At 43.1% G+C, this 17,597-nt stretch overlaps 1 protein-coding gene across 1 annotated transcript in view; it reads right to left on the reverse strand.

Moving 5' to 3' along the window:
- The window catches only part of ITPKB (inositol-trisphosphate 3-kinase B), a gene marked incomplete at its 5' end in the record, with an annotated part of 92,693 nt that extends 75,098 nt beyond the window's left edge, over positions 1-17,595 (reverse strand). Inside the window, one exon of the mRNA XM_019548583.1 lies at positions 17,302-17,595. Coding sequence (XP_019404128.1) covers positions 17,302-17,595 — 294 coding nt within the window. The remainder of the gene's footprint in view (positions 1-17,301) is intronic.
- Positions 17,596-17,597: the final 2 nt, after the last annotated feature.

A 17,597-nucleotide genomic window follows, 5' to 3' on the forward strand; every position in this document is an offset into this window, starting at 1 on the left:
TAAGTCCTTGAAATGGCTTCTGATTATATATAAAATAGAAAATTATGTAGTGGGAATTTATATCAGTTAAACTCTGTACAAGACATAGCTGGAGGCTGTTCCTTCATTCCCAACAGATAAAAATAAAAGATATTTTAATTCTGTTGTTATTTTTGCCTTCCTTGGCTAATGATATTATCTTTTGCTTTTCAATTTCCAGGATATTACGCAGCTAAATACATGAAACAGTGATTCTCAACCAGACTACCAGAGACCCTGGGATGATACTAGATCCTGGAGATGTGTGAACTGTGTGAAGAGATAAGCAGACAAGTGCACGCTCAGGCTCGTCCCTGCCTGACCAAACCTTACCCCCAACTGCCTAGCCCCTCTGCAAGGGGGTAAGGACGGTAATATATGAATCCATTTTTGAAACTGGGTGCCACTCCATTCACAAAAGTTATGGAGGGGTGCCTTGAATCCAGAAAGGTTTCAGAACCACTAGCACAGAGCTTGCAGCATAGGGGTGCAATACATGGAGTCATTTCTTGTTTCCGTTGAACGCTGTTGTGAACATCCCACCTTTCCCTCTGTTTTCATGCCATTCATCCCTGGTACAAGTTCACTGGTCTCTACAGAGCTACATCGGAGATGAGTTTGACCCAGCATCATTGCAGCATTTCAAAATTAAGTGAAACAATGTTCTGTAATCACAGTTGCTCTCCCCAAATACCTGGGTTCCAATAAACCAGGGGAGCCAGCTAGGGGGCCTTGCAGCCTGTATTCCTCTGGATTAGCTACTCTTAGTGGCAGAAAAAAATTGCTAAGACAATAGCACAGACCGAATATCGTAATTAGAGGTTATGTGTGTTAGTTTCATTGAGGTCGACAGAAATTGCACATGCTTTCAGGAGAAGAATTGGCCAAAAAGTACGCCTGGGAGTTTCCCGCATCCTACATGAACACCAGTTTACTGGTATATGTGCAAGACTGTGTGTCTAACTTGTGACTGTTGGGTACAAAAACTAGTATTTGTTTAAGTGTTTGAAGGGATTAGCAGGTATTTTCAGAAGTATTGTATTTTCAGGGCTATTATTCCAAATGGGTAATAATCCCATTGTACAAGTCCTTTAAGTTGTTAAGTGCTATCACATTGTTAGTATTTCTTGGGCCAGCGTTTGTTTCCGAGATCCCCTTTCTGTTCAATTAATGCTGACACTTACTAATAACATGCAGTATGTGTTTTGTAATGTGTGTTATGATACAGCTGGCTACGCTGTTTAAACTGGCTTGGACTTTCATTCCCAAGTTATTTCATTACATAGGATAAATGGAAAATATCACTGTGACGCAACTCTGCTTTCTGATACTATCCTGTAAACTTGCTTTCCTCAGCTATTTTTGTATCCTGGAAATGTTCTAACTCTGTATATTAGGTCTACAGCAGGCAGTGCTAATTTGCCAGTGTGCAGATGATTGCCAAAACACCATCTGATGTAGTATACAGTTCCTCATAATTTCCCTCCTGGTTACACTAGTGCAACTTCCCTGAAGTCAGTATAACAGATGGTGCATAACAGAAGCTGCCCATTGATTTTAAATTAGATACATCCAATGCTGATATCTTTAATTTGGGGATTATTATAATTAAACATTTCCAGTGGCTCTGAAAAGATACTGAAAAAACAGAGAAGAAACAATATCCCTGTTCTTAGCAGGCAAGATGTATGCCCATCAGTTACTAATGAAACACGTAAATGGTACAGTATTTCAATACAAGAAGCCAACCTTAGAGGATTTCAATCTATTTGCCCAGATTAGGTCTGCATCCAACTCCTTTAGCACAGGTAGAAAATACGGCCACTGTAATCAGTCCAATGCCTTGGTAGAATTCAGTTATAAGGTAGTTAGTTGTAAGGTGTTTAGATAATCCTGCTTCTTTATTTTCAGTATTGTCAAGATATCTGCTAAAGTCAAGACCTCTGCTAAAATCTTGCAATCTGCAATGAAAAAATATATTAGCCAGAAGTCTCTGCACTGGTTTCCTGTTTTAGGATTAATATAATCAAAGCTTTTTTCCCCATCTCCTAGCTGCTGCTGGCATCAAAGGGCTCACAATGCACCTTTATCAGTGTAAGGTATGATTTCTCTTTTAACGTTTTATAGGAGAATCAACTAGAAAATGACATAGCCTTGGGTCTCCAATGTATCAGATGTGAGCTCTCCTGTTACCTCTGTTATCTTTACTTGTGTGTCTATTCTCCATATTTCATCTGGGAGGTACTGTTTTCTAAATTTCAGAGAGCTGTAAATTAAGCTGATCCTGCCTCTAAAGGACTTATACATGAGGTCTGAGCTTTTTTGGCAAGAAGGGAAGATTTGATTCCTTCATGTCAATTACAATCAACAGATTCCACTTCGTAGATGTGCACTCTTTTTTGGCCTCTCAATCCATTTAGTAGAATTCCTGTGAGAGGAAGAAGCCATTAATTGCAGTATTGCCAGCTCTTGTAATTTTTTGCATGCCTCATTGTGATATTCAGCGTTCTACCTAAAGCCCTGGCTCTTGGAGGCAAGTGACTGGTTAAGTTTCTCACCTAAATACATAAGATGCTAGCCTTCCTGGTTGCAGGCAAAGGCTGAAACATAACCAAACTGCAAATTAAAGGTTTTAAGACTAGAAAATAAATAAAATGAAGCCAAGGTTAAAGAAAAAAATCTAGGGTCTTTGCAATTTCAGTTTCTGATTCATGTTTCTGAATGGGCAAGGGGTTGGCAAATATTTCAGTAGTACAGCTGTTGACAAGGGAGCTTCACAGCTGCCCCTGGGCAGAACCAATTAGCTTGGAAGACACTGGCCTTGATTCTTGGTTCCACTGGAGCCCTTGGTTCCACCACTGTGGAACCACTGGTGTAAGAAGCCATAAAGCAAGTTGGACAGTTGCATGGGTAACCTCTCCACCACCTCACTTAAGACAGTAGCAGAGACCTGGCAAAATTTTTCTACCACTCCAATCCTTCCTGCCACAGGCAGAAAGAAAGTGCAGGTCAGTGGGCACAGCCCAAAGAATTGGTGAGCATAGCCCAAACACTGTTTCACTCTACTGTTCTCAGCTGCTGTTTTAAGACTTTTGTCCAAAGCTGTAGCCTACCTACAAGGTATTATGACAGATATAATCTCTCTCTCTCTCTGATGTTCTATCAGGATGTTCAGAGCTGTTAGATGGTGCCGTGGTAAAAATGTCTCATCCTGTGTACCCTATCACTGTCACATGCTACCACCCTTTAAATTGCCCCACTTTGTAAAAACAAAGCAGAAAGGACAGCTTTGACTAGAGAGCTCTGTGAAGCTTCATCAACCAGCAAATGTGTGGGATCCTGCACACTCTTTGTATTTTGTGAAGCATTAGCTTGTTGGCTGCCAGTTTCCTTTTAATGAATCAGTTGAATGAGACTAGTGTGAATGTCTAGAAGAGTGAAAGTCTGCCATTCAGCTGTGTACAAACTCAAGTTGTCTTGAAGATTTCCAGATCAGATTTTGAGGCCCTGTGAATTTAGGTTATTTTTCTAAATGGGCCTATGCAGTCTACCTTCCGGAGAAGCTGCCAGTTATCTAAAAATCCTTCAGCTCTTATTCATTTGATACCACAGGTTTCACTTTGAATCACAGCAAAGTGTGGTTGACCTCAGATTAAACTATACTCCTTGTTCGTGCCATTAGATTTAAGGATTGGACAGGGCTAGAGCTGAGAGAATAAATGACTTTTCTGTTGCTGAAAACAAAAAAGTTGGAGAAAAAACAATTCAGTTTGAAGTGAAACAGACTTTTAAATGTTTTTTGAAAAAACAAAGAACAAGAAAAAGTGTTAGGGGCCAGTCCAAATGTTTCATTCAGCTCCCAAACAACAATCTTTTATTTTATTTTCTGATTACTTAACCTTTCCCCATCCTCCCCCAACACATTTTTGACCTTTTTTAAAATTCAGGTCCTTTTTTACGTCAATGAAAAATACCAATTTGCCATGAAGAGGCAAAAATGAAACAAAATGTTTCATTCAGGCATTTCCAAAATGCAACATTCCCTTTTCAAAATGTCTGCACAACGTTTTGACCTCTTTTAAGTCCCCCATATTATTTCAGCTGAAACTATTTGCCAAATTCCAAGATTTTGTGACCATCTCCAATCCCTCCCCTACCACCCTCACCTCATTTTGCAGCAAAATTTATTATCCAACAGACTAAATGATCCTAGTTCTCACCTGCCCTGTAGTGAAAGGCTTGTCTCTTATCAAGAGCTGATTACTAACCACGGGCACAAAACACAGCACCGGTAACTTGGGCTGGGCTGGATGGGTGCAAACATTGCTTTACTAAGACCACCTTCCTTCTAGGCAGCTCAAAACAGTCATAACCCTTCATTCTCACCTTTGCCCCAACGTGCCGACAGCCACCTCTCCCCTTGGGCTGCACAGGAGGCAGTATATAGCTTCCTACATCAGTTTTATGCAAATGCACTGGGGGAACTCCCCAAAAGCCACTCCATTCCTTTGACACTGCCAGATTATATATAGTTTCTGGGCCCCACACAGGTAAAGCTTAGATTCAAAACCAGCTCTCTCAGGGAAACTGGAAATTTTGCCATTAACTTCAATGGAAATATGACTGATGTATAATGAATACAGAGGCTTGATTCTCCTCAGTCTGGCACTCTGTGAAATATTTTAGGCCTAGATATGTGAGTGTAGGTGCTAGCATTCTGACTTGATAGTTTACTCCCACCTTGCACTCACTTTTCAGCGTGTGGAAAACTGAGCTCAACAAGTGGTCATCACATCCAGGTTCTCTCTAAGTCTCACCAATTCTTTCTACATACCAGCTCTAAGATATACCCTCTCCTGTCTATGCATGCAGCAAAAAACTCTTGCCCAAGCTCTCATCTCACTTACTGATACATCCTTTTTTTTCTGGCCTTAACCAATATAGTCTTACCCTCTAGATATCCATCCAGAAGTCTGTGGCAAAGATCCACCTGCCTCCACCTTTCTGTGCATCTCTCCATCAGTTCTTTCTTCTCTGTTGCATAAAACATAAGCTACATCTCTTCACTTTCAAGTCTCTTCGTGGCTTATCCCCATGCTCCTACATCTCTCATTCAGTACTGAAAGATGAACTCCTGCCCCCTAGTCAGTCCACAGTACCAACCTCCATTGTCTATCTGCTAAATTTTCAAACAAGCCCCTTAGTGGTAAAATCCACATTGCCTCTTACACCTGGGGGGAGGGGCTCTCCACTACCACCTGCAAATTCAGCCCAGCATTCTCCACTAAACTTCTCAAAATGGCCCTTTTTCAATGACAGCTACAAAAGCTCAACCACAGCTAGTGCTGAGACCCCAGCCCACCATTCCAATCCAGTCTGTCTCACTGTTTTCTTATACTCCCCACCTCAGTCTGTCTGTATTCATGTGTTGTTTGGTCTTATTCTTAGATCAAATGCTTTTAGGGATAGGGACCAGCTTTTCATTTTATGTTTGTACATCACTTAGTATAATGACTGGTGCCCCTAATGCAAATAACTCCATTGATGCAAACAGTCTCCTGGAGCCTGATCCTGCACAGTCCTTCTACAGCATGTGATCGGGGCCTAGAGACATTTCAGATGACAAACACTAGATCTGGATCCAGATTTGTACTGCTTACAAGTCTGGGGCCCAATGATCTCTTTTAGTCAAGATTCTCTCAGCCCAGAAACTGACAGGGATGGCAAAGGTGGTTTTACGCTGTGCTTATGTTTCCCATTTCTTCTCAACCCAGCCCCTGGTAGAGGTAAAGAAGCTTCCTGGATACTCTGACTTCCATCCTGGCAGCTGACAACAGCAAGAGCATAGTCTATCTGGCCACATCCTCCCTCTTCCTGGAATGACTGACAGTTGCTTTTCAGGTTGGCACAAGATTGTTATCCTGCCTGGCTCCATGCACTTGCTGTAATACCCTCTGCAGGGAGTATTCCCCAGTAACTGGATCTATACTGGCTACTCTTCCTTTCTAGGGTAGATCTATTTTGGTATACATTTTGTTTTTACCAGTTGAGCTTCTCCCACTGAGCATAAGAGGGGTATCCCACAGTGTTAAGCTAACTCTAAAACTGGAAAACACACCTTTTTGCCCATCAAAACAGGGAGTGTCATGAGCAAGAAGCTAACTTTGTTGGATTTACAAACAAGTAGGATTTGCTTCAGATCTGTTAAAAGCCCAGGAGAGAAACCAAGTTTTGTCAAGTGGGAATAGGACAAAATTGATAGGGAATGAAGTTTAACGTACAGGTTCAAGTTCCCAGGAGAAAGTGATGAGTAATCAGGCTGAGGAGACAGTACTTGACAATGTTTCTGCAAAGGCTGGGTTTCACATATACTGTGCAGCATTGTACCATATTGCAATAATTCAGGCAGATCCACATTCATTTCTGAAATCTCTTCTATATTTGTTCTCCTTGTCCTTGACACCCAGCCTTCATATTGCCCTCTTACATCAAGGGGAGTTCCTACAGCTAAAGCTAGGAAAAGGCCTTTAGCATTATGGAAATATATCTCAAGAGATAATAATTAACAAGCTTTTTCTGTAGCTGCTTGAACACACTAGCAATTACATTTCCCAATATCTCCAATACAATGACCACACACTTGGCTTTGAATAAATAACCAATCATGATGGTTGGTGATTGTCCTGAGCCATGATATGTGGATATGTATTTGAGCATCCCTGCAAGGGTAAACAGTGTTTGGTTCTGGATATTTGGTGTGGCCCACCGTAAAAATTGGATTTGACAGTCAATTTCAGAGCCATTTCTTATTCATCTACCAACATGCAGGGCCTGACACACCTTCTTTCATTCACTGAGGTAAAGCAGGTATAACTCCACATGGTTAACAGGCCTTGAGCCAAGTAGCTATTGTGCGCTTTTCATCACTGTCATGTGTATTGTGCAGTCATTTACACCTGTACAAATGTACTATGTAGTAGCATCTTACACCCACTCTGTACTCCTATTAAATGACTTCCAAAGGTCCATAGCAATGGTGAATCAGTTTCAATAAGCTGAAGACTGTTTGAAACTTGAGGGCTTATTCTAATTATATCTAAATATTCCCCTAACTCAACATTTTTAATCTGTTATGTAGTCCCCAGTGAGGATTTAGCTGAAATTTCTTACTTAAGTTCTATGCCAACCTGCTACTGGATTTTCCATTTGATTATTAAAAGATTAAGGTGTTTGCTTCATCACATATCTGTTCCTCTGGGTTTCCTCTAAGTAGAGTCTGGTCAGATCAGAGAAGATTAAAAAAACAAGATACAATCCTGATTCAGGATTTGTCCTTATTATTGTTTAAAATTATTACTTTGGATATGTAAACTTCGCTGACTCTTTAAATCTGGAATTTATTAAAGAAAGCATTAGGAATTACAACTTGTCATGAGACTGTACAGCCCTGATTCAGCTACAGCTGTGGAAGAATACATAACAGGAGATCCTGCAGAATTATACAGTTTCAGGCTTAGGTCATCAATTGCCATAGAGAATATAAAAACAAATGTAGCTGAGCCTGGAAAGAATGTTGCTAAAATTGGAAAAACATTTAATGTGAGTAGCCAAGGGGTGCAATAACTTTGCCTTTAATTTAACAAAAACCCACCAGCATAAAGCATACCACAAGAGATTGCAGACTTGATTTCTGGTCTGTAAATCACAAGAAAGGTAAGCCTGTCTCTTTTTCTGCACCTATCACTGCAAGTCTGAACACTCCCTACTGTGTGTTAAAAATAAACTGTTAGTAATAGAAACTACACTATATTTCCCTCATATGGTTCTACATGGGCACACTAGCGAAGCCCCCCCCCACCCAGTCCCTCTCACAATAGCCCCTCTATGCTAGAGTTTGTGGGGTGGGCTTTTTAAGATGCCTGTGCTGTTCTTTGTTTCTGCTCAAGAAATTCTCCCCTAGCTACTTAAAGGGTTTTATGGCCCCCAGCGCACTGCTTCAGTGGCATGTAGGCTCTCCCAGGACAGGAGGAATCCCTTCATGGTGCTGTAGACTTTTCCCTATTTAAGTACAGGCACTCTCTTCCATAGCATCTGGCTGCCTATTTCATGGAAATAATCTGAAGCCATTTGGATTGATGCAATAATACTTATTTTTGTGTATTTGAAGCATACTTCATAAGGTAAAATCCTTGGGGAGGCAATCAGTGTTTGACAGGCCACTGCTAGGGTTGGTTCTGTTTGTACCCATTTAAGTGTGGGAGGGGGAAGCAAGAACATTCAACAAGACATGAATAAAAAAGGGGTAAAAGGGAGAAAGCACACTGAAATGTGAATTCCAAGAGGCCACTCTGCAGGTCTCTTTGCTTACAGACTTCTACTTCCTGGTGGGTCTGAATACAGCATTTGTAGGTTCTCAAAACATATGTGGCACCTTCATTCTCCCCGATGTTAACTCCAGTTTCATGTTGGGATTCACATCAGCATGCAACTGGGGTAAGGACTCAAGATAATAAAGCTGATAGGACCAGACTGTCAGCTGGAGTACATGAGAACAACAAAAATGGAATCCACGAAGCCACAGGCCACAGTAAATGAGAACAGTTCAATGGGGAGGAAATCAGCTACTTTAGTTCTCCTGTATCTTGATGCCTGTGAATTGCCCAAGCAAGAGCAAAAGAACTAGAAGGACAGTTCAGGGTTCCAAATCCAAATTCTCAGGAAAGTGTCTGAAAATGGGCAGAGATGGGGGAGCTGTGTACCTGTAACTCTAGCTGAGGTCCAAAAGTGAAGCCTTGTACAAAAATTCCACTGAATTCAGGGTTCAGAGTCAGGGTTTCACCCAACAGGAGCTGTAGGTACTCAGCATCTCTGAAAATCAGGTCCTAAGTGTATATTGCAGAGAATCATCTAATGCCAGAGACTGCACATGTTCTAGGCAGATGAGGTCTGCTTTCCCATGACTTAAGTACCCCAGTACTACTGAATGTTAATGGAGTTCCTATTGCATAGTGCTAATCAGATAATACTGTACCATTTATAAGAATCTCAAGTGCAAGCACTAAGAAACATTTGTGTTTCACATCCTAGTTCTCCTTGAGAACTAATCCCTATGTTTTTACAAGCAACAAATCTTAGATCTGAAAAGAACAATTGGGTTCTTTTGTGTAGGGTGTCTCGTTTTCCCTTCTCATTAATAATTTTTTTTTTTTTTTACTATAAAAGCACTTCTTTCATAACTAAGATGCATGATGCTGTTGATAATAACATTGTCGTAGGAGGAAGAATGTTAGCTGGAGTCTTAACTGCACTCAGCTGCTTCAGATTTTGATTCTACACATCTTCAAAAAGCTACTGCAACATAGAACAGTTGCATTGGTGCTCACCCATAAAAACAATTTGCACTTCTTTATTAATTTTCCTATTAAGATCTCAAAAAGTTTGACAAATGTGCATTACCTAAAATGTCACAGATGCTCTGTGTTCTAGGTAGACAGTATTTCATAGTACTGTCGAATGAGAAACCTAAACACAGTGAAGTTAATTCTCCATTTTCAAAAGGAACCACTGATTTGGTCCGCATCCCTTTACACATACTCACGTTGAAACCCAGAGACTGATTTTCAGTTTCTGGTCAGACATGGGAAGCTAAGAATTCCTGGGTGCTCAGCCCTGCTGAAAATTAGGGGACTTATTTGGCTACTATGGATGGATACAGAAACCTAATCATAGGTATGCATTTTTGAAAGACTCGGATATTGTACAGGTTTCCCCCGCTTTATGCTGGTTCTGTATGTGTTAGTTCACTCTTATGCGATGACCCTTTTTATACCAAAAATTCATTATATGTGAGGTAAATTCACTCCTATGTGATTTGTGTAGTGGAAACCCACAATCAGCTTCTTTGTGCAGTACATTGTGGGAGTGATGAGCACCAAAATATAGTCTGCTGTATGGATCTGTGCTCCTTGCGCATTGTCTGAGACACGTTTTTGTAGTTGCTACCCCCATTATGATAGTGTCCTGTGCTTGCGTGTACTGTCTGCTGTTGGTGAGTACCAAAATTGTCTTGTAAAAGTGGTAGAAATAGGTCTGGGGGTCAGTACAGTTGAGGTCTTGGAACATATCCCTATCTGTTACATTGTAAACTGGGTTCCCTTTATGCGAATTTAAGTTGCGCGCTGTTTTCCAGGAACGCACGTACAGAATAAAGTGAAGGAAACCCGTATTCCTTAACTACTTACAACCACTGTGTAAGCTGTGGCTGGGACAAAGGCAAAGCCTGTATATCATTTTGTTGACATGAGCTAAAAATTACTTAAGTCCCATTTTCAAAAATGACCAAGGCACTTAGGAACCTAAACAGCACTGAAAAAAAAAAAATCACTAGCACTTAGGTTCTTAAATACTTCAGCCACTTTTGAAAATGGGACTCAAGCTCCTCAGCCGTTTGCCTCTTTCAGAGATTTAACCACATTTCATTTTTTTGCCATGCCTGTTATATACTAACACATGTTCCTTAGGAAATTGGCTAAGCTTTTGCTGATTACAGTAAATCAGAATAACTGTATCAGTTTCACCTACTAGTACACACAAAAGTGAGCTCTAATAATTGTACAGGACTAATCTTAGCAGAAGTGAGTTTATTACTGCAAGCAGGTGCCACCAAAAGCAAGAGGTACAATACAGTGATAAAAGTACATGCTGAACAAATGTTTTCACTGCATGTAAATCTGTTCTAACACATTACAGAAACAATGTGGAACGTGTAGAAGAGGTACTGATTCCAGGATGATTGTTTTGGGCATTTTAAGGGTCTGCAAAAATACAGGCCAAAATGTTACAAATGTCCACTAATTTGGAAATGGGATCCACTAATTACAAGATGACTCTGTCGTTGTGGGATCTGAACAGGTCATTGCCTCCTCAATACACTACACTCATGGTGTCTCAGGTTGACTAGCCGAAGACTGAGGCACCTCAAATGAGTGGACTGTTTGGACTTAATTATCCTTCTGGCACTATGAGTCACAACTGCACAGGAGTGAAGTAGAATCCCTAATCAAATCCTAAGAAACCTCCCCAGCTTTCTTTAAATAGAGCTCTGTGTGTGGAATCGCTACAGAATTTTAAAAAAAATCAATGAATGTACTGATAAACATGTAATGTATCTAGTAATGCCATGCGATTCCCCTGCTATATTGCCTGGAAGCAGGTAAGTGGAGTAAAAACCCTGTTCTACTGGCTCAAGAACGGTTGTAGAAAGGGGAGCCAAAACCTTGGTTTAAGTTATAGAAGCATCACCACTGGGTCTCTATGCATCTGGGGCTCTGCAGGATTCAAAGAACATTGCCACATTGGAAAGGTATGCCCAGGCGCTCTGCACTGCACTGCCCAGGCCCTGTGGTAAGCCTGTGGGGTAATACTTGCTGACCGTTCGTGTTGACCCCATGGACACTAACTCTCACAGGGCATGTCTTCAAACTTCATTATGGAGGAGCAGAATAAAGTACAGCAAAGAGTGGTCTAGTCACTGGGTAAGAGGCTGGTGCAGAGCAAGCAACCCAGGGGGCACATCACTGAGACTGGCCCTCTGTGGATGTCTGAAGATACCTAGGATTGCTCACAGGGTCATCTTGAACTTGACAGAACCCACCCTGTATCCATACACCAAGATGGTCCCTGCTTTTGCTTTGACAAACCACCCCACCCTTCCCTCAGGACTCCTTATTAGAGTGCTGCAAGTTCAAATACACAGGTGCTCAGGGGATTCTGTTCTTCTTGTGAGTTTTTCCATAGCAAAACTGAAGAAGCCTCTCTAGGCAACCAACAAAGTGTGCTAAATACCTGATCTGCACTGCTGAGATACCTTACTTCACCATCATTTAGTGTTGTCATGACAACACAATTGCTGTAGTTTAGAGACAAACAAGAATGGCCCCTTCCCCTTGTGCTAGGCACTGTACAAACACGGAGTAGCAGCCATGCTCAGACCTGAGAGAGAGGAGCAACCCACAAACTACACAAACAATGAACAATCCGATGGTGTTACAATGTACATGCGTTCGCCAAGACCTGCATGCATTAGCTTAACCCTGTGGTCACGCTTTCTAGTGCACAGCCGCTTCCTGATTAAAATAACAGCTAGAAAAGGAATGGAAACATATTCTATTTGGCTGATTTTTCTGGGAACAAATCATGCAAACTATGCTTGGGAACACCTCACAGGAAAAGAAACAAGGAGTCTGGCTGGTGCCTGCCTACAGCTCGCTGCACCACCGTTTGGCTCACTTCAGGAATATTTTACAGTCACTGCCAATCAAACAGATCAATAAATACATTTCCCTTTCAGCAGCAAACCCCAAGACAACTACCAATAGCTCTAATTATTCTGCACATATTAATGGCAGTACAGACTCTAGGCAAGCAGTGGCTGTGAGAAGCTTCATCCCTGCCTCCCTGGGACAGGTGGAGACTCTGGAATGTGTTGAAAGTTTCTCAGTTGCTACATTTCAATGTTCAGAGACCTTTGGGTTCTACATTAATGCATGAGAAAACAAAGAGGAGAAACAGCGCCTCATACTACATTTCTAAGGCTTTCCCCTGCCCACCCCCCTTCACCCCTCAGGGTTTCATTTTCATATAGCAAATAGTTAAATGATGTCCCAGGCTCCTTGCCAATTGTGTGTTGCGTTCTCTGCAGCTGCTGAATTATTGAGGCATCAAGAATTTGGGGTTTGAGAGCAGTGATTCTCCCTAAAAATTGGCACTAGGTGACACTGATCAACTGTTTGCTCAAAAGTCACTGTAAAGGGTTTAGCCAGCTTTGAGGATGGAGGGCCCAAGATTCTAGCTGCAGAATTAGTGTCATTCCATTGGTTCCAGCTATAGTTACACTTTGATTGCAACAGGAGAAAGATTCCAGGCAGAGAAACACTAGTAGGGGCCACATTTCCCAACTCAAGTCACTAGGGACCCTAGATTGGAGGGTCAGGCACCTGGTGAAGGGGAAAGTTTCTTCAGCGGCCTATTCACCCCCCAGCTACACCTGTGCAGCACCACCCACGTTAATGGTTAGCTCCACCCCACTCTCTTCTGTGTAAAATCAGCATGATCCAAGGCAAGGATTATCAACCAGGGTGCCACTGGTCTAAGGGGAAGAAAGGAATCCCCCCCCCCCAACATGCAAAGCACTGGCTTTGCCATGGTTTGGCTGCTCTCTAGCCCCAGAGTCTAGCAGCAGCTGTGTTCCTCTGGGCTGCAAAGCATGTGAACCTACTGGCCACACTTCCACTGCTTCCCCACTCAGCTTACCAGCATACTTTACTGCCTAAGAAGGTCTGCACTGAGCACTACAGAGCTTCTGTCTGCTCAAGGCCTCCATTTCACATTGCTTGAGAAGTGCGATAGCTCTTCTGCCTTATAAACCTTGCAAGTGTGCACAAACAGGCCTGGGGTTTCCCCTAAGCCATTACCTGCAGCCCAGTGGAAACCACTGACTGAGAAGCCCTTGCATGGTTTATGCTTCATTTAAACCTTTGGAGGAGTTGCTACTGGAAAAAAAGAAGGGCTAAGAGTATACTGCCATTTCACTGTGCCTCATAAATCTTTCACGATATCTCTTCCCATGTCACCCTTCTCTAACATCATACATCCCACAGGATCCTCCTAGAGACTTTAAGACATATCATGCTGAACGTAGCGAGGAATGGTAGACATATCTCTCTGCATTAATCAAGAAGGAAGAGAAGCTCTGGAGGTATCTAGCTGTACAGCTATATATAAAAAAATTGGTTCCTGATTCAATATTTTCTGTGTCAAATGAAGGTGACTAAACCATCTCTCTGAAATACAAGAGCAGGATGAGTCCTGAAACTCAGCTGAAGGGAGTTGCCTACTCTGCCCCACAAAGAACACAGAGAGGAACTACAATAGACAGCCGGACATCCCTAATAGTTCCTGTAGCGAGACAGCATCCAAAAAGGAAGGGCACAAGTGAACCTACTGTTTACTAAATTTGTAAAAGCCCAGCATGAAATGCAGAGCCTTTAGAAGACCTCTAACAAAAACCACTTTCCTGTTGCTCAGCATTATCTCCTTTACAGGTACAGTAAACTTTCCCACCAACACAAACAACACCTCTTGCAAATGCAGATAACCAGGACCACATCCTTTGCTGGCATAAAGCAGCAAAACTCGGCTGAGCTCAACGGAGCCATGCTGATCTACGTTAGCTGAGGATCTCCCACCAGGGTTTTCCTTCTCAAAAAAGTATCAGGAAGACTGCCAGTAAGATTGCCTGATGCATGCTCCCTGGCTATAGAGCTGGCTTCCAGACAGTACATATCATTGAATGGAAATTGGTGAGTTTGTGAAAACAAATGTGGGCGTCTGAGACAATTCAAGCAGCTGTCTTCTCTCATCACTATGGATTTTGAAATGTCTCCAAGTGAGAATGCAAAGCTGGGTTTGGAAAGGTTTTGTTATTTAAGTAGATCACCTATCTGCAGAAAACAACACTGGACCACTAGGCATTCGTCCACGATCCTGCTGAAAAAATATGTATATTGCAAAGCAGAAGACAGTCCCATCCCCCACCGTTGGCCCTCCAGAAAGCAATGGAGAATCCCCACAGAGGTTCCAACCCAATCAAGCATTAATTGAGATTATGCAAATCCTTAACTAGAAAAATCAAATGAAAGGCAGACTAACCCCCTCTGCATTTCTGGAGGCAGCTTTGGGCCAGGCTCTGGTATACTGCAATAATCCCCCTGAAGCCTGTAGAGTTACTCTGGTGGTACAGAAACAAGCCCTCCCCATATTGCCAAATTCTGCTAGACCACCAGGCCTAAAAAGAGTCCACCAACATTGACAGAAGTCTTTTTTCTGCCTTCAGTGAGCTTTGGATCCTGTTCATTGTCAACAGTGGGTCTTACAGAAAGACTCCGTAAAAGTTTATCTATGGACATAGAAGAGGAAAAACTATTTTCAGCAGTTTTATATAAAATCAGTTTTGAGACTTCAAGAAGCGTTCCTCCACACCGCTGGAAATGATCTCATCTTATCCACCCTAGCAGTCAAATCTTTTCAGCAATGATTCAGAAAGACTTGCTGCAGATAACAACTGTTATTGATCGAGAAATAATACACACAAAGCCAAATGTCAGCTAAAGGAATATTGCCATGACCAAAGCAAGTAATCCAGCTATGAATCAAAGGACCTGTCTGTGTGTACAAAACTCTCTCAAAACTTCACAGGCCATAACATTCACAACTTTTTCAACTGCCATTCTACCCTGCTACCTCTCTAGCCAGCACAGAACTGGCTTTCAATCCTTGCTACATAAAGAAAAAGGCAGTTAAACAGGTGTTTGTTGCTGCAGCCTGATAAACAGCATTACACCCTTTCTCCGCAATGGGCTTCATTCTTCTATTCTAATTAGATTCTTATGCCACAGTTCCTGATGCCACTTAAGTTAATAGGAGTTTCACTATCACATATCACAGGATACGTAAGCTTAATAAATCAAATCGCTGGAAGATGATGAGACTTGTTAGTGCTCTTGAAATAAATGAGACAGGTGGGTGCTCCACATCTTTCAGGATTTGCCAGTCAAAGGCTCTGGTTTTAATCTCAAAGCAATTAATGGATCAAGCCCCAGGTACATTAAAGACCAAATTGCATTCTACCCTAGACAGCTGCACTCCAGAGACGATGCAGGTCACAGAGCCCAGAACTGAGCATAAGGGAGCTGGGGAAAAGGCATTCTCGATGGAGAATATCCAGATGCGGAGCAAACTTCTCTAGGAGATCAGTGAAACCCAGAGTCCAACTACCTTTTTTCAGAAATATTGTAAAAGTTTCCTTGTCCTTCCTACCATCAAAGCAATCTATAACACCAACAGCCCTTCTACCTAAAACACCCTGAGCACCCTAAGAACCACCCCCCAGAAAGAATCAGCACAAATATATAACTAACACAAAATAAATAATATTTGATAAATCTTTGCCCAAGCAGTTTTTATTCCAAAGGACAAGTACCCCAGATCCCATTAAGTCTACAAGTTATCACTTGGTGGTGGAAGGTACTCAGATGAGAAGGTAGTCAGCAGCACTATAAATGCTAAGACAACTAGCCCACTGGGGTTATGTTTTGAAGAAGAAATACTAGGCCTGCTTCCCAGCTCTCTTGCACCCATGTAAGCCAAGGAACTCCTCAGAAGCCAGAAAAGTTATGCTGGACTAAAACCAGGGCAAGTGAGAAAAGATCAGTACAGTGACTTGAGATGAAATAGTTACAGACAAATGGTCTGGAGACAGAAAGAACTCCTACCCGAGGACCACAGTGACTTGAGGTGAAATAGTTACAGACAAATGGTCTGGAGACAGAAAAAACTCCTACCTGAGGGCTACAAGCCTAAATACTGCAAGACTGGACACTTAAACAAGATCTCTTCTACAAAGCAAGTAATTTTCATCCTGTTACTAGTGATGATTTCTATGCGTGCGTGTGTGTGAGAGAGAAAGAGGCTCTTAAAAGCTCTCAGGTCCCTCCTAAACACCTCCAAATCATTCTGATCTCTACCAAGTCAGACAGAGTCGGGTGCTTGGCCTGCATCAGAGCTGAATAAACACACTGGAGTAGCGGTTAACAATGGCTAGGAGGGGGGAAGCCTCCTTGAAGTCCCGTTAAGAGACAATATCCAGGTCTTTTCCTGCAGTGGTGTCAGAGAACTTGCTCCCAAGGCTGACAGGAGACTGTCTCTCTTTGTGGGACTAAGACCTGGGCTGTCCCCTACCTCTCATCAGCAGGGCTGGGAACAAAGCTGGGAAGGAAGTGGTGCGGGGGGGAGAGAACAAATTAAGGTGCAGAACCTGGTGGAGGTGGTGGCTAGTATGAGGGCAGGGGGTGTGAGGACTTGGGGAGGCAGGTGCGGAGAGTAGGGGATGGACACCTGAGAAAGTGGGGGGACCTGGGGAGGCAGGTGGGGGGGGCTAGGGACACCTGAGGAGGTGGGGGGACCTGAGGACACCTGCAGAGGTAGGTATGGGGAACAGAAAGGGAAGGAGGGAACCTGGGGACACCTGAGGAGGTGAGGGGAGCTGGGGACACCTGAAGAGACAGGGTTGGGGGAACCTGGGGTCACCTGAGGAAGTGGGTGGGGAGGAGAGGAAGAAGGGGAGACCTAGAGACCCATGAAGAGGTGGGGGGAGGAGGACCTCAAGACACCTGAGGAGGCAGGTGCTGGGGGGGCGTGAGGGAGGCTGCTCACGGCAGGGCTTACCACGCGGGGCTTGTGCTGATCCTGGGTCTGCAGGAAGGCAGAGGCAGGCTCCAGGGGCCGCTCGGGATCGCTGGAGACGTCCTCCTCAGACTCTTCCCAGGATGAGGAGAAGCCGGTGGACGAGGCTGACGAGGAGGACAGCTTGCGCAGCGGCGCAGTGGCAGGGGGCCCCTCGTTGCCCTGTTCTTCTTGCGCCCCAAGGTCCGTGATGACCACAGCAGGGATGCTGCTGCTGCCCACGCCACCACCGGTGGGGAGCTCCCCCTCCGGCGCCCCACAGCCCGCCCGGCTGCCGC

This window comes from Crocodylus porosus, unplaced genomic scaffold, assembly GCF_001723895.1.
Source record: "Crocodylus porosus isolate Cpor-Errol unplaced genomic scaffold, CroPor_comp1, whole genome shotgun sequence".
Classification (NCBI taxonomy): domain Eukaryota; kingdom Metazoa; phylum Chordata; order Crocodylia; family Crocodylidae; genus Crocodylus; species Crocodylus porosus.